The sequence below is a fragment of the Dermacentor variabilis genome, chromosome 1, assembly GCF_050947875.1.
Source record: "Dermacentor variabilis isolate Ectoservices chromosome 1, ASM5094787v1, whole genome shotgun sequence".
NCBI classification, from domain to species: domain Eukaryota; kingdom Metazoa; phylum Arthropoda; class Arachnida; order Ixodida; family Ixodidae; genus Dermacentor; species Dermacentor variabilis.
The window spans coordinates 105,416,231-105,435,343 of NC_134568.1; the positions used below are offsets into that span (position 1 = coordinate 105,416,231).

Below are 19,113 nucleotides of genomic sequence, written 5' to 3' on the forward strand. Positions count from 1 at the left end.
GAAGGCCTGCAAAGTATCCATGGCCCCACAACTTCGCGAACTGCAAGGGCGAAAACACACCCGTGTACTTAGATTTAGGTGCACGTTAAAGAACCCCAGGTGATCAAAATTTCCGGACTCCCTCACTACGGCGTGCCTCATAATCAGATCGTGGTTTTGGAATTTTTTGCAAACATGAAGAAACCGCGAGTGCTTTCATTTAAAAGAAAAGGTGAGAATAGTCGGATTAGCGCTATTCCTCGGAAACTATTTGTGCCGACCTCATGCACGAAGGCAAGAAAGTTTTGCACTTCATTATTTCTGGGACCACTCATTCTCGTCAATCGTGTTCTCCCTTTTAAATGCGCTGTTTTGAAGCGGTATTCCTTGTAGCTGGTGCAGTGAAGGTGTTGAATTTCGCGTGAATTGCCGTCAGACGCGTCAGATTCATTCGACGCATACAGCCTCGCATTAATAGCGGGTCTGTTCGTGAGCTAAATGCTACCCGACGCGTCTGGTGCAAATCAATGGGAAAGTACGCGAAGAATGAAAGCTACCCACCAAATAAACGATCAAGAAACGCCATCCTGACGACTTTACGCTCAACGCTTCAATGTGGGAGCGTCGCATTACATAAGTATGCAGCAAAATAGCGAAGTTGGCAATGTTTACTCACTGCTCGCTTACCACGCGTGTGCAGGTGTTGTGCGTGTGTGCGCCGTTCATTTTCCCGCTTCGTGTTATATAGGAGCAGAATACACAGTACACTGACGAGCGGACAGGGAAAGTTATGGCGTTAGAATCGCTGTGCTGCGCAGTGCCCATCGAACCATTCAACGCAGAGCAGAGTCGACGCGAGGTGCCTGGCGTTAACAGAAGTCGGCAAGAATCTTTACAAACTGTTTGGGCCATCAAAAAATTTGCGCCAACGTGCAAAACGCAGCCGGAACAACTGCGTTTCTGAAATCCTTGGGAAAAGAATGCACGCCTGCGAATAATCGCACTGGTAGTAAAGTGTACGTTTAAAAAGAAGGAATAAAGAAAAGGAGGTGTGCCAGTATCTGAGCATTGTGGAGAGCAGACCTTGATTGAAAGTTGCTATGACAATTGCTGATAACCTTACAGTCCATGTCTGCTAGATTGGGGCCCAATATTCTGTCAGACACTATATAAATTCCTTGGATGTGGTTGGGCGTCGCATTTACAAATTCCTATTCATTCCTGATAGGAATGGCCAACGGTGCGGCGTGCAATTTGTACGGGTGCGATGAGACTCTAGAGAACCTTCTGTGTCACTGCCCATGCTTTGACACTCAACGACGTACTTTACAAGCGAAACTCAACCTACTAGACAACAGAGCGCTCTCAGAAGAAAAGATCCTTGGGCCATGACCTATGCGTTCTTGTATGCAAAATGACACTAAAGCCCTTCTGCGTTTCTTGAAGGACATTGTACTGTATGAACGCTTGTGATAGGGGAGATTCCTCTGCGACTTACTGTGAATGACTGACTATTATTTTTCTTTTCTCTCCTTATCTGTTCTTCCCTTTTCCCCCTCCACAAGTGTTGGGTAGCCAACCGAGCACGTCCTTGGTTAACTTCCCTACCTGACCCTCTTCGTTTCTCTCTCCTTTGATTCGTTCTTGTACATTTAAGAAAACAGCGTTGATAGTTTAAAAAAAAAGCAGAAATAGTTCGTGAAGGCGCCGTCAAGAAAAGTAAAAGTGAAAGAAAAGGAATAGAGCTACAGTGACGCAAAAATATCTTCTAGTTACTTGCACCTCGAAATTTCTGTACGTGCATGTCACTGCGTTCATTTGATATCAGTGTGTTTGTTTTTCTGCCTATAGATTATGTATTGAGTAATCAAAGCCGGAATCCGGTAAACTTTGTGCATTGTATATAATCAAATAGTTGGTTGAAATAAACTCTTTCTTTCATTTTAAAATACAGTGTTCTTTTTTTTACGCAGACCCGTCTCTACAAGTATAAGTGAAGCTGTTCACATTTGCAAATAAGAGCTAAAAATGAACGTGAACAAATAGGTAGTAGTCTCTAAGGGCTAATCCAGCTGAAAAACTGGTAAAGACGAGAAATGCCCTAACATGTAGTCATGTCGCACTGCGGTTCTTCATGCCATAAAGCTACTGTGGCACGCACAACCCACAATTTAGAACGTAAAACATGCGTTATTATGGTCACCATGCTTCCTGTTCAAGGCCATAGGTGCAAAGCGCATCCCGGACGTGTGTGTGCTGTGCTATGTGCTCTCCCCCCCCCTTCCTCATCTTTAATCGCCCCATCCCTCTCCCATGTGTAGGGTAGCAAACCGGTTAAGCTAAACTGGTTAACCTCCCTGCCTTTCCTTTTCCACTTTTTCCTTCCTTCCTTCCTTCCGGAAGCACGAAGGCTAGGCGAAGCCGGTCGGCCGGTGGGCAGTGAGGTGGCTGACGTCATGTCACGTAACGCGCAGGCCTGAAAATGGTTTAGGAGGTGTTGGCTCAGCACGGCCGGGTCCATGTAATTGCAATCGTGTCGGTGCATGGTTTCTAGCCAGCAATGAATAATTAGCGTGCTTTGTTGTCTCGCTTTCAACGCTGGCTGCCGTTAAGATCTCAGACTGCCTTAAGCGAGTTCATATAAGTGGAGTAGAGTGCGATTTCCTTAGACTGTTTTTTCAGCTCGACTCTGTGCCGTCGAGCTGTTGCAAACGAAGGCATATTTTTTTAATAGATTTTTGGGCAGCACAATATTTGTGGTAATGCACGAGCTGATTATTGTTATTATTATGGTTTGAAAACATATATACACTTGACAGGAAAAGGAAAGCGAGGAGCACAACGCCTGCCTGCTCTTCAGAAAGGAGGATACAGAAACATAGTAATGGAAGATAGGAAGGAGGGGAGGAAAGAGGAAAGAAAGAGCAAGATGACAAATCTAAAAAAATAAAGCAGAATACCCACTAAGACCGGTGACTGCAGGTCACGCTACTTGAGGCTGTTAAAGTAGAAGATATAGTGTCTGAGGTCTTGTCATTTGAAAACAGAAATAAGCTACAAACGTGTACCTAAGTTAGTTACTTCTAGAATAATAAGAAGAGCGCGATGACCCTGATCGCTTCGAGACGCACAATCACTGGTGTACAAACGTTCGTCGAGTGTGGTACACCGCAGGCCAAGGCAATGATTGTCCCTCACTAGCGACGTGCGCTGCGCAATGAGAACGGGACACTCCAGTATCAGGTGATGCAGCGCCTGGCAGCACCCGAAAGACCTACACGATGTGCGGATGATGTGAAAGCGGTATACAAGCACATGAGTAAAACGCTACATTGGAACATATCTCGCTTTGTAATCAAAAGGCGACACTTGATAGGTGTACCTATGGAGAAGTGTCGGCAAAGGAGATGCCAATGACACCTGCCGCAGGGTACTCAGTGTGTGTGGCGTTCTGACGCTGATCATGGGAACGGTAATCCGGCTTCGGGAAGCGGCGGTTGCATTTACATTGGGGCAGAATACGAAACTGTGTTCGTCAACTTAGATTTAGGTGCACGTTAAAGAACAGCAAGACGCAAAAGAATTAATCTAGCCTCTCATAGTCAAGGTGTCACTAAGCGATCGTAAATGCTACGAATCAATAAAGGTTCCAATGGCATAAAGAGTTGCACAGATTTCGCGCTCACAAGGTAAGAAGTGAGAGATGGTAGTACGTTGTTGGTTTAGGAGTATTCGCCGAAGAGCGGAAGTCGGGTCATCGTTATACCTACGTCCAACAGCATTTCAGCGGGTCAACATGGACACTGAAATGCTGAAAGATTCGGCATATTTACCAGAAGGCGTGTCTTTCAGTGACGACAAATTGGTAGACTTCGACCTGGGAACGAGACGGGGGAGGACTTTCCATAACTTCAGACAGAGACGCCAGGGCCTGGAGTGTCTTTACTTTCTGGCGAGCTTGGGCCATTGATCTATCCCCGGTCGTCAGTGAAACACTGGGTCTTGTACGCCTGCTTCCTCCTTTCCAGGATCAGCTCGGGGGTGGCGCGTGTGCTTTGTGTCATCCTTCTCCACCTCAGAGGCGGTGAGCTGCGCCAATACGAACCACCGGACTGGTTTACTTGGACATTACCCGTTTCCCTAGTGAGTGATCTAGGGAAGACGGAGTGGAATACAGAGCGAGACATCTTCAGTGTCTGGAGGCTGCTCTCCCATAACGATGTAGTAGCTATGACATGTAGCTTCTGCGTGCTTCGACGTACGGTGCTCCGTGCTCCTGCCAGTACAAGTATGACCTTTCTCGGTAAATAATTTTGCCTCTCCTATGTAAATAAACACCCTGTACCGTTGCTCCAACCTCTCGACCTCTCACTCATCACAAAGCAGCAAGCCTCGTCGTGAAAGTTCCGACGATGGCGTGGGCGCGCTAAGCGTCGGTGTTACGCCCCGGTAGCGTATAGGCCAGCAACCCGTTACGATACGCACTGGCAGCGTAGGCTAGAGCGCGACCCTCAGTATGACGCCAGACTCCCGCAACCACGACACCCTCAAATCCGACAACGAGCAATGGGCCGGAAAATATGAGCACACTAATGCAGCACAATGGAAATCTGCGCGCCCCAGGCAAATGTGGCATCAAATGCTTCTAGTTAAAGGCTTACAAGTGTGCTCTTCGTCTGTGTTCCAACGTGGTCTGCTTCAATAAGCTTTTTCATCATGATACCAATTTTACGGTTATCCTCAAAAGGCGCGCCACAACACTCAAAAGCCGAACAGCATGGTTTTTCGAAGTAGTTACAGCTTCTGTACTTGTATACGCGCATATCAGATATAACTGTCAGTCAACAGCTGACAAACTTTGCGGAAGGACCAGGTTGGAAGTTCGATGTGCATAATACAACGTCTGTAGAATAAAGCATGTTGACAACTAACCCTTTCGAGCGACCGACTACAGCCCATCGTCGCGAGGTCTACAGTGTGCAGCATCGCACCAGGCCAGCCTATCACTTTCTTTTTTCTTTTTTTTTTGTGCCATCTTGTTGCAGAATTCCTGTTGAATCAGACGCACTGACTCAACAAACTTCGTGTTATTTTGACGATTTCAGGGATGCTACGCCGAATAATGCCTCTAGGGTGCACTGTAAAATAATTTACACCCTTATTCACGTTTAAGGGTGTAAGTTATTTTAAAATGTGGGCACAACACAGGGCCGGTATAATACAAGGATTCCATTCGCTCTATTCTATTCCTTTCTGATCATCCACCGTTCACTAGCGAGCGAACCTGGGGAGAGATGCTAATGGGCGCAGCGGTGCTCTGAGCTTCGGCGAAGCGCGGGAAGGAATAACACTGGAATAGAATCGTTACAATATACCGGCCGCAGGAAACTGCGGTTGTCTGTGGCAATACTGATGTGCAATTAGGGCATAACGACGTGTCCACCAAAGCCTTAGAAGAGCGCGTCGGGAATCCCTATATACATATTAAAGTATGTTTCCCATCAAGCATTAGTATCACAGGAAGGAGCTCAGATTCTGCTGCGTCGCTCGTGCACTCTGTGTCAATAACGGAGAGCGGGACATTGGCGCGTTCTCTCCGCCTTCGCACGGCCCAGGAAATTTGTAAAAAGCTGCGCGCGTGCGGTTGCTTTCGATGACCTGGAAAATGCGCGAGGCAAGTCCATGAGGCAAGGACTTCCGACTCCCCGCAGCGTCTATAGTGCAGAGCCGTCTGCATACTGCGTCGTTCAGAAATAATAAAAGCGCATTGTGTCGGTGAAGCACTCCTGCAGAGACGCTGAAAGGATTAAATTGGCCGACTGGACGCAAGCAGCGCCCATAACAAGTTGTGGCTACACGCTTGGCTGGTCGTACGCACATACTGCAGTCGTTTCAAGATGAAATCGATACAGATGGATGTTGTATAGTGCTTTTTATTTTGTCATCAGGCACTTTTATCGTTCGCTGTGCCTAGTGTTGAATTCGCCAGCCACTCAGTGTTAACCCCACCCCCTTCAGCCAACAGTGGCACGAGGCCAGATTGTTTATCCTGCTGCATTCGAAACCACGTACTAACACAAACTGTCCTTGGGAATGCATTGTGAAGTAGCAAAGGCGTTAAGTACTTTTACCTTTTCGACTGTACCCTTTAATTTTACACAGACTGTCCTTGGGAATACATTGTGAAGTAGCAAAGGTGTTAAGTACTTTTACCTTTTCGACTGTAGCCTTTAATTTTTTTCGGATTATTTATTAGGCAGTATACAGACAGGTCTTGCCTAAGTTATTTACGTACCAAAGCTAGGCCTGCGAGACACGCAGTGGAATAGAGGGTAGCAGAATAATTTCAACCGCATAGGACTCGTTAACGTGGACCAAGTTCTCAGTGCACGAGCAATTTTGCCCTTCGTCGTCAAAATGTGGTCGCCGCATCAGCCAAACAGCGATGTTCATCGAACTTATGCCTTGCTCGATAGAAAAATGCCTTAACTACGCTAACGATGATAAGCGTAAGCTTCATTTAACGACTAAAGCACCCTTCAGTATGCTCCAGTCTTACTACCATAAACGCGGTCCTACTGCGGATGTTTGCAACCGGGAATGCGGCTGAGAAGAAGAAACTTTTTCTCCAGGCAGGACTCAAACTCACGACCTTCCGTTTGCGAGACCGGGGCCGAATTGACAAAGCTTTCGGTTCGTAAGCATTTTTTGCCATTGGCCAACCTCCTTCGCTAATGATATTGTTACGTAAGAAGACGCAGATGAAAAGCTATATACAGCTATATTTACAACGTAATACGCCGCGCTTGGCCAAGAGGCAACAGCCCGCGCTAGCTTCCAATCGTCGTCGTCGTCTTCTGACTGCTCGCTTCTTCGTCATTGGAAATACTATTCCGTAGCAATATTTACAGCATCTGAATTGGATGTATCTTTCTCTTACAAACAGTTATAGCTTAAGAGATTTTTATGGATACGGGCTGTGGGCTGGACATATCATTAGCGAAGGAGGTTGACATCCCCAGCATACCTTTAAAGCTTGTTTCTCTCTCTTTCTGACTCAGCCAGATGATCAAGTTTCTTTTTTCCTGTAGCCATCTAGAATGCGCCCTTTTATTAATTGAAGAGAACGTTCCGCAGTTTAACAGAACACTAGCCAGATATCAGCGTTTCCGCTAATGGACTTGAGTGAAGCACAATTTTAAAGACACTGCTTCGGTGAGGTTTAGCGTGAACTCCGTTATGCCTCGTCATGATGTCACTTTCGCGCCAAGGGACTTCCCTGCGATCAGTAGATGCTTCCTCGAGTGACGAACGTCACAGCGCCCTGATTTGACAGGCAAATAAATTAAATTTTAATTGGTCGTATTTCCAACAAAAAACGCTCCACATGCAAAAAACTGCATTTGCATATTTGTTACTGACAAAACGCAATGCATGGGTTGACGTTTATGTCAAATGGAAAGTAGTAGTACTGAATTGTATAGTTAGTTGACTGGCAGCGACTGACAATCAGCCCTGAGCATCCGGAGTAATATAGTGCACAAAAGAGAACTTTCCAACTTCACGTTGTCCATAACCATATTCCTTCCTAACCTAACTTTGGCAAGTTTATTCCTACAAGGCAAATCACTATGAACCAAACATAGTTCGATTCAAGTTACCGGCGCATCAAATGACGCGGAAAATAGGCGCGCGCGCCGATGCTCTGCGTTCTCTGCGCCTCACGTTCGCGCGGCGCATCTTTCGCAGCTTCCGTCGCCGCGGGACGTCCCAAACAGAGTTCACTGCGCGCATAGGTAGGAAGGCTCGCACGAGCGGCCGGTCGCCTTTTAGTGGCTCACGTTCAGCGTAGCCCCCACTGACGCCCCGCGGGGTCGCCGATCGCCGCGGAAAGCGAGAGCGGCCAACACGGATAAAGGTGAACGCGTCGACCTTCGCCTGGCGGGCGTCTCCGGAGGCGGCGGCGGCAGCAGCCACTTCCCTTTCCTGCGCGACCTGAGCAGCCGACCAGAGAGCGGCTGCCACACCGCTGCTGCCACAGAAGCTCCCACGGCATGGCTCGCCTGCGCAACGCCGTGCCGCTCCTCCGGCTGCTGCTGGTGGTGGTGGTCCTGCTCCTGCGGCCAATCGCCCAAGCAGAGGCAGCGGCGCAGAAGGACTCCGGAGCCGACCCTGCTACTCGAGGATCCGGAGTGGAAGCTCCCTCCCTGAACGTCGCTCCAGGACTGCAGCCTGCTGAAGACCCGGAAGGACAGTCTCTGCATTCCGAACTCACCACATCGCTCTACCGTCGGGACCATGTCAGCGCCGATTCAGCAGAGTTAACGACGTTGCAAGCTCCAGAGGGAGCCACTCCGCCAAACTGGGATCCCACCGCATCGTCAACCGAGTCCCGAAGTCCAAGCCAGAGCCTCGATGCGGAGTCTGAAGGCCCGGCTCTCCACAGCGCCGCTGAGGCTCTGGTCCAAACTTCTGTCGAGATGATGGCTTCGAGCAGCGTGAGTCCACACGACGCGAGCCAGGAAGAGACTGATGGGGAACATCAGGAAGGGGAACTGGGGGAGCCGGCGACTACAACCACGGAAGCTCCTCCCGCGGGCGGCTTTGACCTGGAGACGAACCTGCGCGCCGTAATCGAGCGCATCTTCAAGGAGGCGCTGCCGCTCGTGTACCGCTTCTCCACCGGCGCCGGCTCTTCTCCCGATTGTATGGGCGCACTCTTCAAGTGGGTGCTGGCCATCCGCAGGCTCGAACCATGGGCTCTCAGGAGTGAGTGCAGCGCTTTTATGCTCATGCAATGCAGATGGTAGAAGTTTGCTGGTCCATAGCATTTTCAGTTAACCACGATTGTTCGTGGGTATAGAGCTCGTCTGGCGAGATAGTCACGCGCCAAAGGGCGAAAAACGTATTTGAAGTTCATAGGTTCTTTAGATTAGGATCTCTGAACTGAATAACTGGGTAGCCTAAGCCCTTTGCAGATAAAGTGTTACGAGCAAAGTCTGAAACAAACACTATTTCCGCTTTGTGGTTGTCGCGGACGTCAGCGCTTAGAAGGATAATGCCGTTGAGGGCTTAAGCAACTCTCCCTTTCTTACTTTGAGTTTCCTTGAGATTTGACATTTCTTCAGCCCTCTTGCATTTGTACACGGCAAAATGCTGTAAGTTTAGAGTGCGAAATGGCTCACCGAATAGAGCGTTTTTATTCCTGTGGTAATAAAGAAGTAATGAGTAGCGTTGACGAATACGTTGAGAAATGCAAATATTAGGTGTGGTTTGCTGCCATTACAAAACGAAAATGCGCACGTGACAACATTAATGCAGTACGGCCATGCACGCATTGGTAAGACTATGCTATGTGCTGCTTTGCTAAAGTTGCCATAATGCGTTATATGGTGTAATATAGCATGAAATACGTTCGTCGTGCTGTCTCAGAGCACTGATGTCGACGTGAATACTTTTTGTGTGCGCCTAGTGTATCCTGAGTGATTAAAGCACGCAAATAAATAGAGTAGGAGCCACGACGCAGGCAATACTATCAGCAGTACTAACACCATTTAAGAAAGGGACTTTTCTGTAGAGTGTAAATAATAAGGCCGCCCTCTGAATCAAAGTCTGCGCCGTGTTCTCGAATTACAATTAAAAACACGAGAAATGTTGACCACACATTTCAACAGCATACTGATACCTAAGCGTATGAATTGCCTCTTCATTAGAATTTATTCCGTCGTGAAAGTTCCTCGCGCAGGTTCCCTTCATTTTCTTATGTTCATGTGGGGCTCCAAAGAAGTGCTGCCAGTCAGCAGTTATCGCTTTGGAGTATATTGCTACCGGCGAAAGCCTTGAAAAAGAAATGTAAATAAGCTACCGTGATTCAATTTTTGCAGTAGTAGTCGCTCTTTAACTAGAGTAGGTCTCGTGCAGCATTTTTTAAAACTTTATTTTTACCTTAGCAATGAAGGACTGCACGAAGACAAAAATTAGTAAAAATGTAGTAACGATTTTGGTTGCTACCTTTTTGCTAAATTATGTTTGCGAGCTTTGATAAAACGTCTTTTTAACACGTAGTTTGGCGAGTTCACTTCATGGGGTAGTTGCGGTAGTGAGGAAGCAAGCTTTATTAAAGATGATAAGGACCCAGTCCCGGGTGCCGCGCAAATATTTTATGCGTATTAATGTCTGTGTGGATTTATGACAGCGTAAAATGTTCCTCACGGGGAACATTTGCTGAGGCTGCAGGAAAAGATATAAAGCGGCTACAAGAATTTCAATTGCCGAGGTGCATGCTATCAATGAGATGTTGCGTGAACGATGCACACCCTTTCGAACAGAGGTCAGTTCAAAACCAATAAAAAGCATGGCTTTCTTTTTTGACAATTCTGGGCATCATAAATTGGTTTCCATTTTTTTTCTTCATTTTAACATGTGCAATAAATTGTTTTCGTTACTAACATTACGCACCTGTACGCAAAAAAAAAATGAAGCAAAGCAACAGCTCCTGCCCGTTTATACGAAGCTGTGCAAGGTGCCTGGGCAATAATGAAGTGAGAAGGATATATTAACTTTGTTCTATCTAACAAGGATTCAGCGGCAACCAATCTTCTGTGCACCGCGCACTGTTTGCCTTCCGTAATACGAACAGCCTGTTAAACATTACCCACCACATGTCACTGCAATATCTTGCTATACGAACACTTGACCAAGTGAAAGTTCCTTAACAGCGATTTTAAAGTAACAGAACTGTCCATTTTGTTAGATTTTTTATCATCATCAATCTTATTATCGTATTTACCTGCTAAACAATAGAAAGATCTTTTTATTGAAAGGGCATTAACACATTCTCTTTGTGCGTGCGTTAATGCCCCTTAACACTTGCCGAATGCTCTTCCTCGGGCAGTTGCTCTTGATGTCACAAATGGGGTCGACCATTTACACCTTTCTTTTATTTCTTTGTTTGTTAGCCAGTAGTTGCTTCTTATTAGTTTGCAAAGGCTAACGTGCCAAAGTACGCCAATCATAAAATGTCGACTGGTAAAGATCCACTGATATTTGATAAAACAAGCCCGCTAAGGCGGTGGAAACTTGCGTATAACGTAAACTCCATGGACAGTTCGTACCCGATAAGGGAGCATTATGCGTCAAGCTCCTAAATTCGTCTCGTTAACAACGCATCTTTCCAAGCGATATGCCACAATATAGTGGCAGAAGTATACCATTGATTTACAATAATTTACACGGACGTAAATGATGCATGCGTCCCAGTACTATGGCCGTCGCTCATTCTTCCGAAGTGAAAAGCAGTATATAAAAGAAGAAACCTCGCACCACATTTTATTCCCGCAAGCTTGGTCGTCAGTGCCGTTGCAGTACTCCGCAATGACATACAATATGGGCAAGTGAACGTTCACAACCGCATTCTACAGCACATCAGTCCTTCGTTTTCTGCGGCGTTTAGCGCTCAAATGTGTTTGCTGTAGTGTGCGAACAGGTCAACACGATGAGCCTCCATAGAATGAATGAATGAATTGAAACAGAGGGTAGCAACAGTACAAGGAGAGCAAAATTATTACGATCCCAACAAGTGCGTACACTGGTTTAAAGTAGGTTTACCGGAATTTCCGCTCTGACAAACCGCAGAAAAAAAAGGAGTGATATATATATATATATATATATATATATATATATATATATATATATATATATATATGAAGCCGCTGGACCTACAACTATTGCGCCACAGCGGTCCCGACTTCGGGACGTCATGTAGGGTGTCATGTGCGAACGTTTAATGGCGCTCCGACACAATCTAGTATTTCTATGGCAAACATATTGCGTTGGTTTGCATTTTTGCCCCTAGCGTACGTGCCACTTGTTCAGGGTTACATTGCAAGAAATATGATACCTGCAATGATCCAGCGACGGGCGTTCTCCAGAAAATAAGCCACAGCCCTTTCGTTCCTGAATACACGCCACACTTATGCTCTCTCGACTGCTTTTGCCATCGTCTCGTCGAGACCTCGACGCTTGGCTCCACTTCACTGCATCTAATTCATGCTATTTCCTTGTTTTCGTCATGGAAGCGTGAATGACGAATGCGTGGTTTTGCCCGTCGGCACGACTACAGGCTATGGCATAAGTGACGCCGTCACAAGGTTCGGTTGATCTTAACGTTAAAATAATCCAAGATTCGGGGAGAGATAAAGAAAAGGAAACTAAAGACTTATACTAGGCAGCTTTACCTAAGAATATACGTTACCTCACTGCTGCAGAACTAGCTACCAAATGCGCTGTCGCTTGCAAGCTATAGGCGCATGAGAAAGAATTGACAAGTGGGACTAGGTGTAGATTCATATCAAACTTCGTAACGCTACACAAACGTACGACACAGAGGAAAATGTACAGAAGATATGCAAAATACACGAGGACGACACACGGAAGATACACAGAAAGACCCATAAACGTGTAGGATGCGAAAGACGCAGAGGAGGACAGACGAGAGTCGAGCATTGCTCGTCCCGCGCTTCCGTCTCCAACGTTCTTGTCGAGCGTTTACGCGCGGCGGCCCACTATCACGCACACACAGGCGTACACGGACGCGCGAAATTCCGTCGTACACGTATCGGTTATTTTCCCTTGCTCGTGTTTCACTTTGCGTTGACAGTTTACGATGATTTCATTCAATTTTGCACGTAAAAGTCTGAATACACTAGTTTCCGTTTCTCTCAGTTCTCTCGCCAGCCCCGCTTCCCAGAGTCTCTCAGATGTTTTTCTCTTTCTCTTGTCGTCTCTGTCAAAACATTCGAGTTGAGGCATCATGTGCCTCTTAGACAACACCCGACTAGATCGACTAACTTTCGACAAGGCGGTGCACAAGGTCAGTCGACGCTGGCGCGTACCGCGCTCTTCCAGAAGAGGTCACGCAAGGTTGGGCACTCGTGTTTTGCTCTCGCACGGGGCTCGAGGTGGCTGCAATGAGCGTCGCACACCGCCTGCTCGGCCGCCTGCGCACTTTGCGACTTGCGGAGTGACAAATGAAGCGCTTAAGTGGTGCATGTGGTGCGCATGAAGCCGTACTTATCCCAGTGACTGACGTTTTAATGTTTCGTGCATGCACACGCTTGAATTGCGCATCGTGACGATGCTTCCCTAGGAAGGGAGGCAAATGCAGCGTCTGTAATGCGTCATGGACGATGAGCATAAGAAGATGCACCGGCATTTAAATGAAACATATCGAACAAGAAGAGGAAGTGACTAGCGCGCGGCATTAAACAGTCCGTTCTTTCTACTTATCCTGCCGGCTGGTGCGTTTGTCCCTAGAGTTTCCGACGCCGCGACAATATAATGGGATCTTGCCTGACAGGCAATATCCGGGATCACGGCTGACACTACAGCCTCTTTTTTCAAATATTATTAACGTGGCATAATCAAGCCGTTTTCTTTCGTTCAGTGTATGTTTAGGAGATGCTCACATTTTGGGACATGTCGGCCGCTTCGCTGGCCTTATAGTCTTACGCGAAAGACATAAATTCTGCCCGCGGAGCAATGATAAAATAGCACAGTATTTCGGTTTTATATTGTGCCTTCTCTCACCGACTTTCCATTTTCCCAAGAAGCGCTGCTCCGGGCGCCAGATATCCCCGATCCAACCCACACGGTGTTACAACCCGCGCACATAATACTAAGGCAATACAAATAGGCCAGACTATTGTCCCTAAAATTATGCCCAACACTTAAACGCATACAGGGCACTCTTATACAACAAGCACAAACCTACGCCTTACCCACACCTGCTAGACTCCACCTTATCTGGGGCTCAGAAGATTCACCACGTTCAAAACGTAAAACACTGCTAACAACACCCCTACACAGAACACATACCCTGGCACTTCTATCCAACCCCACCATTCCTCCCCTCAGAAACCCAGCTCTCCCTGCCCCCCAACGCCGGGTGGCTGACTCAAGCCTCAAAAACCCAAGCACAAAGATTTCTTGGTGCGTTCATCGAATCGGCGCTGGCGAATGCAGCAAGCGAGACCCTGGACTGAGAGTCTCTTACTAAAGTTCCGAGAACTGCAATAAAGCTTTTTCTCTCTCCTACAGCTTCGGAGTATGTCCTTCACACCACACAATCAGCCGTTATACCACAGCTCTTGCTGAAAATTGTGCGCTGTGGTCGCATCAGGAGGCATCCAACTTAATGAAGGGGTCTACAAATACGCACGGTCGAATTCACAAAGCTTTTCGTTCGCAAGCGATCTTTGCTATTGGGTGGCCGTCTTCTCTAATGATATTTTCAGCATCAGGATTGGCTGTCGTTCGCTATTGCGAACAATTATAGCTTAAGAGATTTTTCCTGAATACAAGTCCACGTCTACAAATAACCACAAGTCGGGCACCTAGGAAACAAGGCACGTTGTGTGGACTTGTCCACAAATCGTCAAGTATGGCTCTAAGGGCGAAAAACGCAAATTCGCAAAACGTTTCATTCGTAAGTGCCGGTTAACCATTGGCTGGCCGCCTTCGTTATCAGTAAGTACGGCATCGTGATTGGCTGGAATTTTCTCTTACGAGCGATTCTAACGTTAGAGCTCTTGTGAGTGCGATCCCTAGGTTCTGAGTAGCCTTTAAAATTTATTCTATTCTTCGAGCTCCCAGTTGTGGCACATCGTTTCGACATCTGGGCCTGTATTAATAAAAAAAAGTTCTTATGCCAGATCTGTTTGTAAGAGCTGATGTCAGCCAATAGTGACGTCGAACTTATTATTAGCGAAGGTAGCCGGCCAATGGCAAAACACACTTACAAAACAAAAGCTTTGTGAATAAGGCCCCTGAGCTAGTGTTAACGAAACATCTCTTACGTAGAGCGATTCCTCATTGACCAATGTTTAGGCAACTGCAACTCATTTTAGCGATCGGAATAACAACGACACGATCACCGAAGAGGAGTTTTGTGAAGCCCTGAGCCAGTAAATACGTTTTTGTGAATACAGACCCAAGGCTCATATTTTCTGTTAATACGGGCCCGGGGATCGTATTCCCAAAAGACTCGTTCTTTAGTGCCGCTTGCGATTAGCCATTACCGCGGTAATCGTTTCGTTATCGCGCCGATCGCTAAAATGAGCGACGGCTGTTTAAACGCTGGCCAATCGGGAAGCGCTTTTAAGCCAGGAAAGTTTTGTGAACATTGACCCAATGGCCTAATTCACAGCTAGAGTTGTTCGTAAGAGATGTTCGTAAGAACGTGTGCCACCCAGTCGTGATGACCGACGTAGCATAAGCGAAGGCAGCCGGCCAATGGCATACAGTCCTTGGTTCACTTTATTTATTGTAGCTATTTATTGTATGTATGTATGTATGTATGTATGTATGTATGTATGTATGTATGTATGTATGTATGTATGTATGTATGTATGTATGTATGTATGTATGTATGTATGTATGTATGTATGTATGTATGTATGTATGTATGTATGTATGTATGTTGACGCTAATATAGAGGAATATTTTGAGTTAGACGAAAATTCTGGATATTCTAAGTGGCACAAACAAAATAAAAATGCACCAAAAAACACACAGCAAACACATCAGTAGAGAGTTGCAGCATACGCTTCGGCTCTAGCGCTGTAGTACTTTTCAACGAGAACGCCCTTGGCGTCGGCATAATGCCCTCTGGACTGTAGCAATAGCGTGTGGACCCCCCGCGCAAAACTATTTCAGACGAGGCTGCGCGTGCCTTTGTACTCGCCCGCCACAGCCCAGAGAGGAGGTTCTCGCTCTGCCCGATGAAAGCGTGTACACTACGTGCCACTATCTCGATCAAATGCCATCTTCGTGCGTGCTAAGCCGAGTGAACCTGGAGGACGGTGGAGACAATAATAGTAGAAGCGTAGTGGTTGCTAGATCATTTTGTCATTTACAACAGTTTTTGTCCGCTGACTTGAATAGCTAGAGTGCGGTAACAATTCGGAAAAATGTGATACAATGTCTAGTCAATTCGGACTTATATTTCGTGTAGATGTACATCCAGGCCCGTGTTCACAAGAAATGTACTTGCGCCAGAGCTGTTCGCAAAAGCATATGCTAGCCAATCGCGATGTTGGGCGTATTTTTTTTTTTCGAATACTGTTGGCCGTCTTGGACGTAACAGGGTGGGTACAGTGTGCACATAGCGTAAAAAATGTAAGCACCTTACAAACGTAAATAGGACATGAAGCAATGAATATTGGAAATACAATGCAAAACAAATAACGAAAAACAAATACAATAGTTTGGCTAAGAAATACATGTTTGTAACATTGTGACAGTGATATTGGAAGCAGCATAAAAGAAAGACTATTGTATGTATTTCTAGAATAGTGCGACAATGTTTGTACGGCACTACTAAGCTTCAATTTCATAAAAGGTTTTTAACGCGTTCCTCAAAGATTTTAATGCGACTCGACTGCAAAACAGACGTCGGCAAACTGTTCCATTCCTTAATCGTTCGCGGAAAAAATGAATAAGCGTACATGTCCAGATATGCTTTTGGAATTGAGAACATGTAATGATTGTTTGACCTGACCTTTCTAGCCTGCCTGGGAGCAAGATAGTGTGTGGTTTCAATATTGAAGTGGCCTTTTGATAACAAAAAACAAAATTTAAGTCTAGCCAACTTCCGCCGTTGAGCCAGTGGAGGCAAATCAAGCAACCGAAGCATTTCGGAAACAGAGTCAGTACGATAATACCGGGAAAGAATGAACCTTGAACATTTTCTCTGTATCTTCTCAATGCGGTTTATTAATCCTGATTGAAACGGATCCCAAAGAACATTAGCGAACATTGGAAGGTCAAAAGCAAACAACACTTAATAACGGAAATCTTTAATTCGCCCCCGGCATCTGCGATGTTATAGGTTGGCGTTCATCCGTTGATTTGAAGCCTATCCGTAGTGCACAACATTCCGAGCTCAAGAGTAGCCACTGTCCTTTTCTCGCGTCCAAATTAATTTTTCCTATTTAATTTACGTTGCTATATGTCATACATATACGATAATTTTATTTTTATTTTCGCTAATTGACAGTACTGCGTTGTTCGAGTACTCAGGTTACCTCATATTTTACTTTCTTCAATCTTTGTTTGTTTGTTTGTTTGTTGATTGGTTTGTTTGTGTTTGTTTGTTTGCTTAATGCACAACATGGTTATTCCATCTGAAACTATACGCTCCAAACAGCGTTATTTTTTCTCGTTGCGTCCGCGAAGCTACTGTGTACATGATATTTTGCGTCGCGTTGCCCATCAAGGCTACATACTGTACGGCACTAACAACCAGGACTGCACAGCTCTGGATGTCAATGTTCTAGCCTGTGGAGTGCGCCGTTTCCTCCTCGTGTGCCCTGTGACCAGAAGCAGACGCAAATACACGTCTCCACTGCGAATCGCACGTCGCATACATAAATCAAACCACAGACGCCCCAGGAAAAAGTCGGCAGAATTACTGCATAAGATTAGCCTCTGCGGAGCAGCGTCTCGTGCCTGTAACCCCCATTCTTTCTGATAGCGCAAACCGCAAAGAAAACAATGCTCTTTCCGCGAGACAGCTCTATACGACGTCACCGACGGCAGAGGAATCTCCAGGTGAGCAGATATCTCGCCCCGTTGCGTATCGCTTCAGTTCGAGGGCAGCCGGAGCGCACAGTGCAAGTGAGCCCGTTCGTAGGCGTCCTCTACTCGTCCCAAGGCACGCCCAAGACTTCAGCGCTTTCTTACGAACAAACAAGCGTGCGTTTTGTTCCTATGCTGCTTGATTTCTACCTCCGTAGTAAGTGTAAGGCCAGAAAACATCGCGGCGACAACCCGCCACCAACCCCACTTTGTGAAGCCGTATAATTGAAATGCGTGAAGTGCAGAGTGGTTTGCAGCGCTGAAGGAATATAAACTAGCCTAGATGAAAACTGTTCTCTCTTTATGTCCCCTGCTTGTAACACTCGCGTGACGATAGCACTTGTGTATATACAACTGTACGATAGACCCCTATGCCGTATTTCTTCAGGTATTTTTGTGTTTTAGACATGAAATGAGTGTTTCTTTTCTCGCTTTTTTTTTCCTTTCCGAAAGTTCTACCCATTCACCAGAAATCTGCCATATTTTCTTCTTTGTTTTATTCCTTCGTGTACACATCCTTCAATGTTTTCATACCCAATTAGAATAACGGTGCTTTTTTGTCACTATTTTTTAATTACGTCTATCGCTTAGTTTATATTATCGCGTGCGGCGCAAGCAATAGTCTGGCCTTGATCGATCACTACCACTGACCGCTCCTGCAACCTGCGCCAGCATGAAGGGCAACCAACTCCCGATGACATTATTTTTGGCAACTTATGACTTACAACTGCTAACGTTGACTCTCAGAACGCGTTTCGCAACTACACATAAGTAACCGCTGTTGTGTAGTTGCGAAAGCTTTGTAAACATAGGATCATAAACCTTAATCAGGGCCTATATTAACAAAGGTGCATTGTCTCACGCAATAATTATTTGTATGTATGTTTACCGATCAATCATGACGGTGAATAAGTTGATATTGAGGGTATCGGTCAATAACGAACAGTACTTGCGAGTGACAATTTTTTGTATAATTCCAGCGACAAATGAGCAACGTTGATATTAAATCCACTGTCTGCACACCTAAATCACTCAACGGCGTTACAGGGCGCGACGTTGAAATCCGAGGTTGATATGCAAGCACGTACCACCCCCGATCACGGCTAGAGCTTCTGCACAAGGTGTAGCGTGCCACCAGAAGGCATGGCTGTTGCATTTTCATTGTTTTTGCACTGAATCAACATAAGAAAACACCGCGGCCGCGTAAGACGAGAAACAACAGTTTGTTCAGCTCTTTCAATGTTCACTTCAATTTTCCCCAAAAATGTTTCGTCGGATCTATGAACGCTCATAACAATTTTGCAGTAATGTTTCCAGGTGGGCAATAATTTGGCATGTTTTCATCACAGGTAAACACAGAGGAAAGTGTAGCAGCTTCGGTTGCAGGCGTGTAAATGAGAACATGCCATGCCTGCCCTAAATGAGAACACACAGTCACGGTGCTTACAGTAAACGCGTTTATTTGAGAATTGTGCCGCAGAACAATACGCAAATTTT

At 46.0% G+C, this 19,113-nt stretch overlaps 1 protein-coding gene across 1 annotated transcript in view; it reads left to right on the plus strand.

The window, feature by feature from the left end:
• The first annotated feature begins 7,963 nt into the window (after positions 1 to 7,963).
• The window catches only part of LOC142582441 (nose resistant to fluoxetine protein 6-like), a 98,882-nt gene continuing 87,732 nt past the window's right edge, over positions 7,964 to 19,113 (plus strand). The window contains exon 1 of the mRNA XM_075692168.1: positions 7,964 to 8,748. Within this exon, the coding sequence (XP_075548283.1) occupies positions 8,034 to 8,748 (715 nt within the window). The 5' untranslated portion in view covers positions 7,964 to 8,033. The remainder of the gene's footprint in view (positions 8,749 to 19,113) is intronic.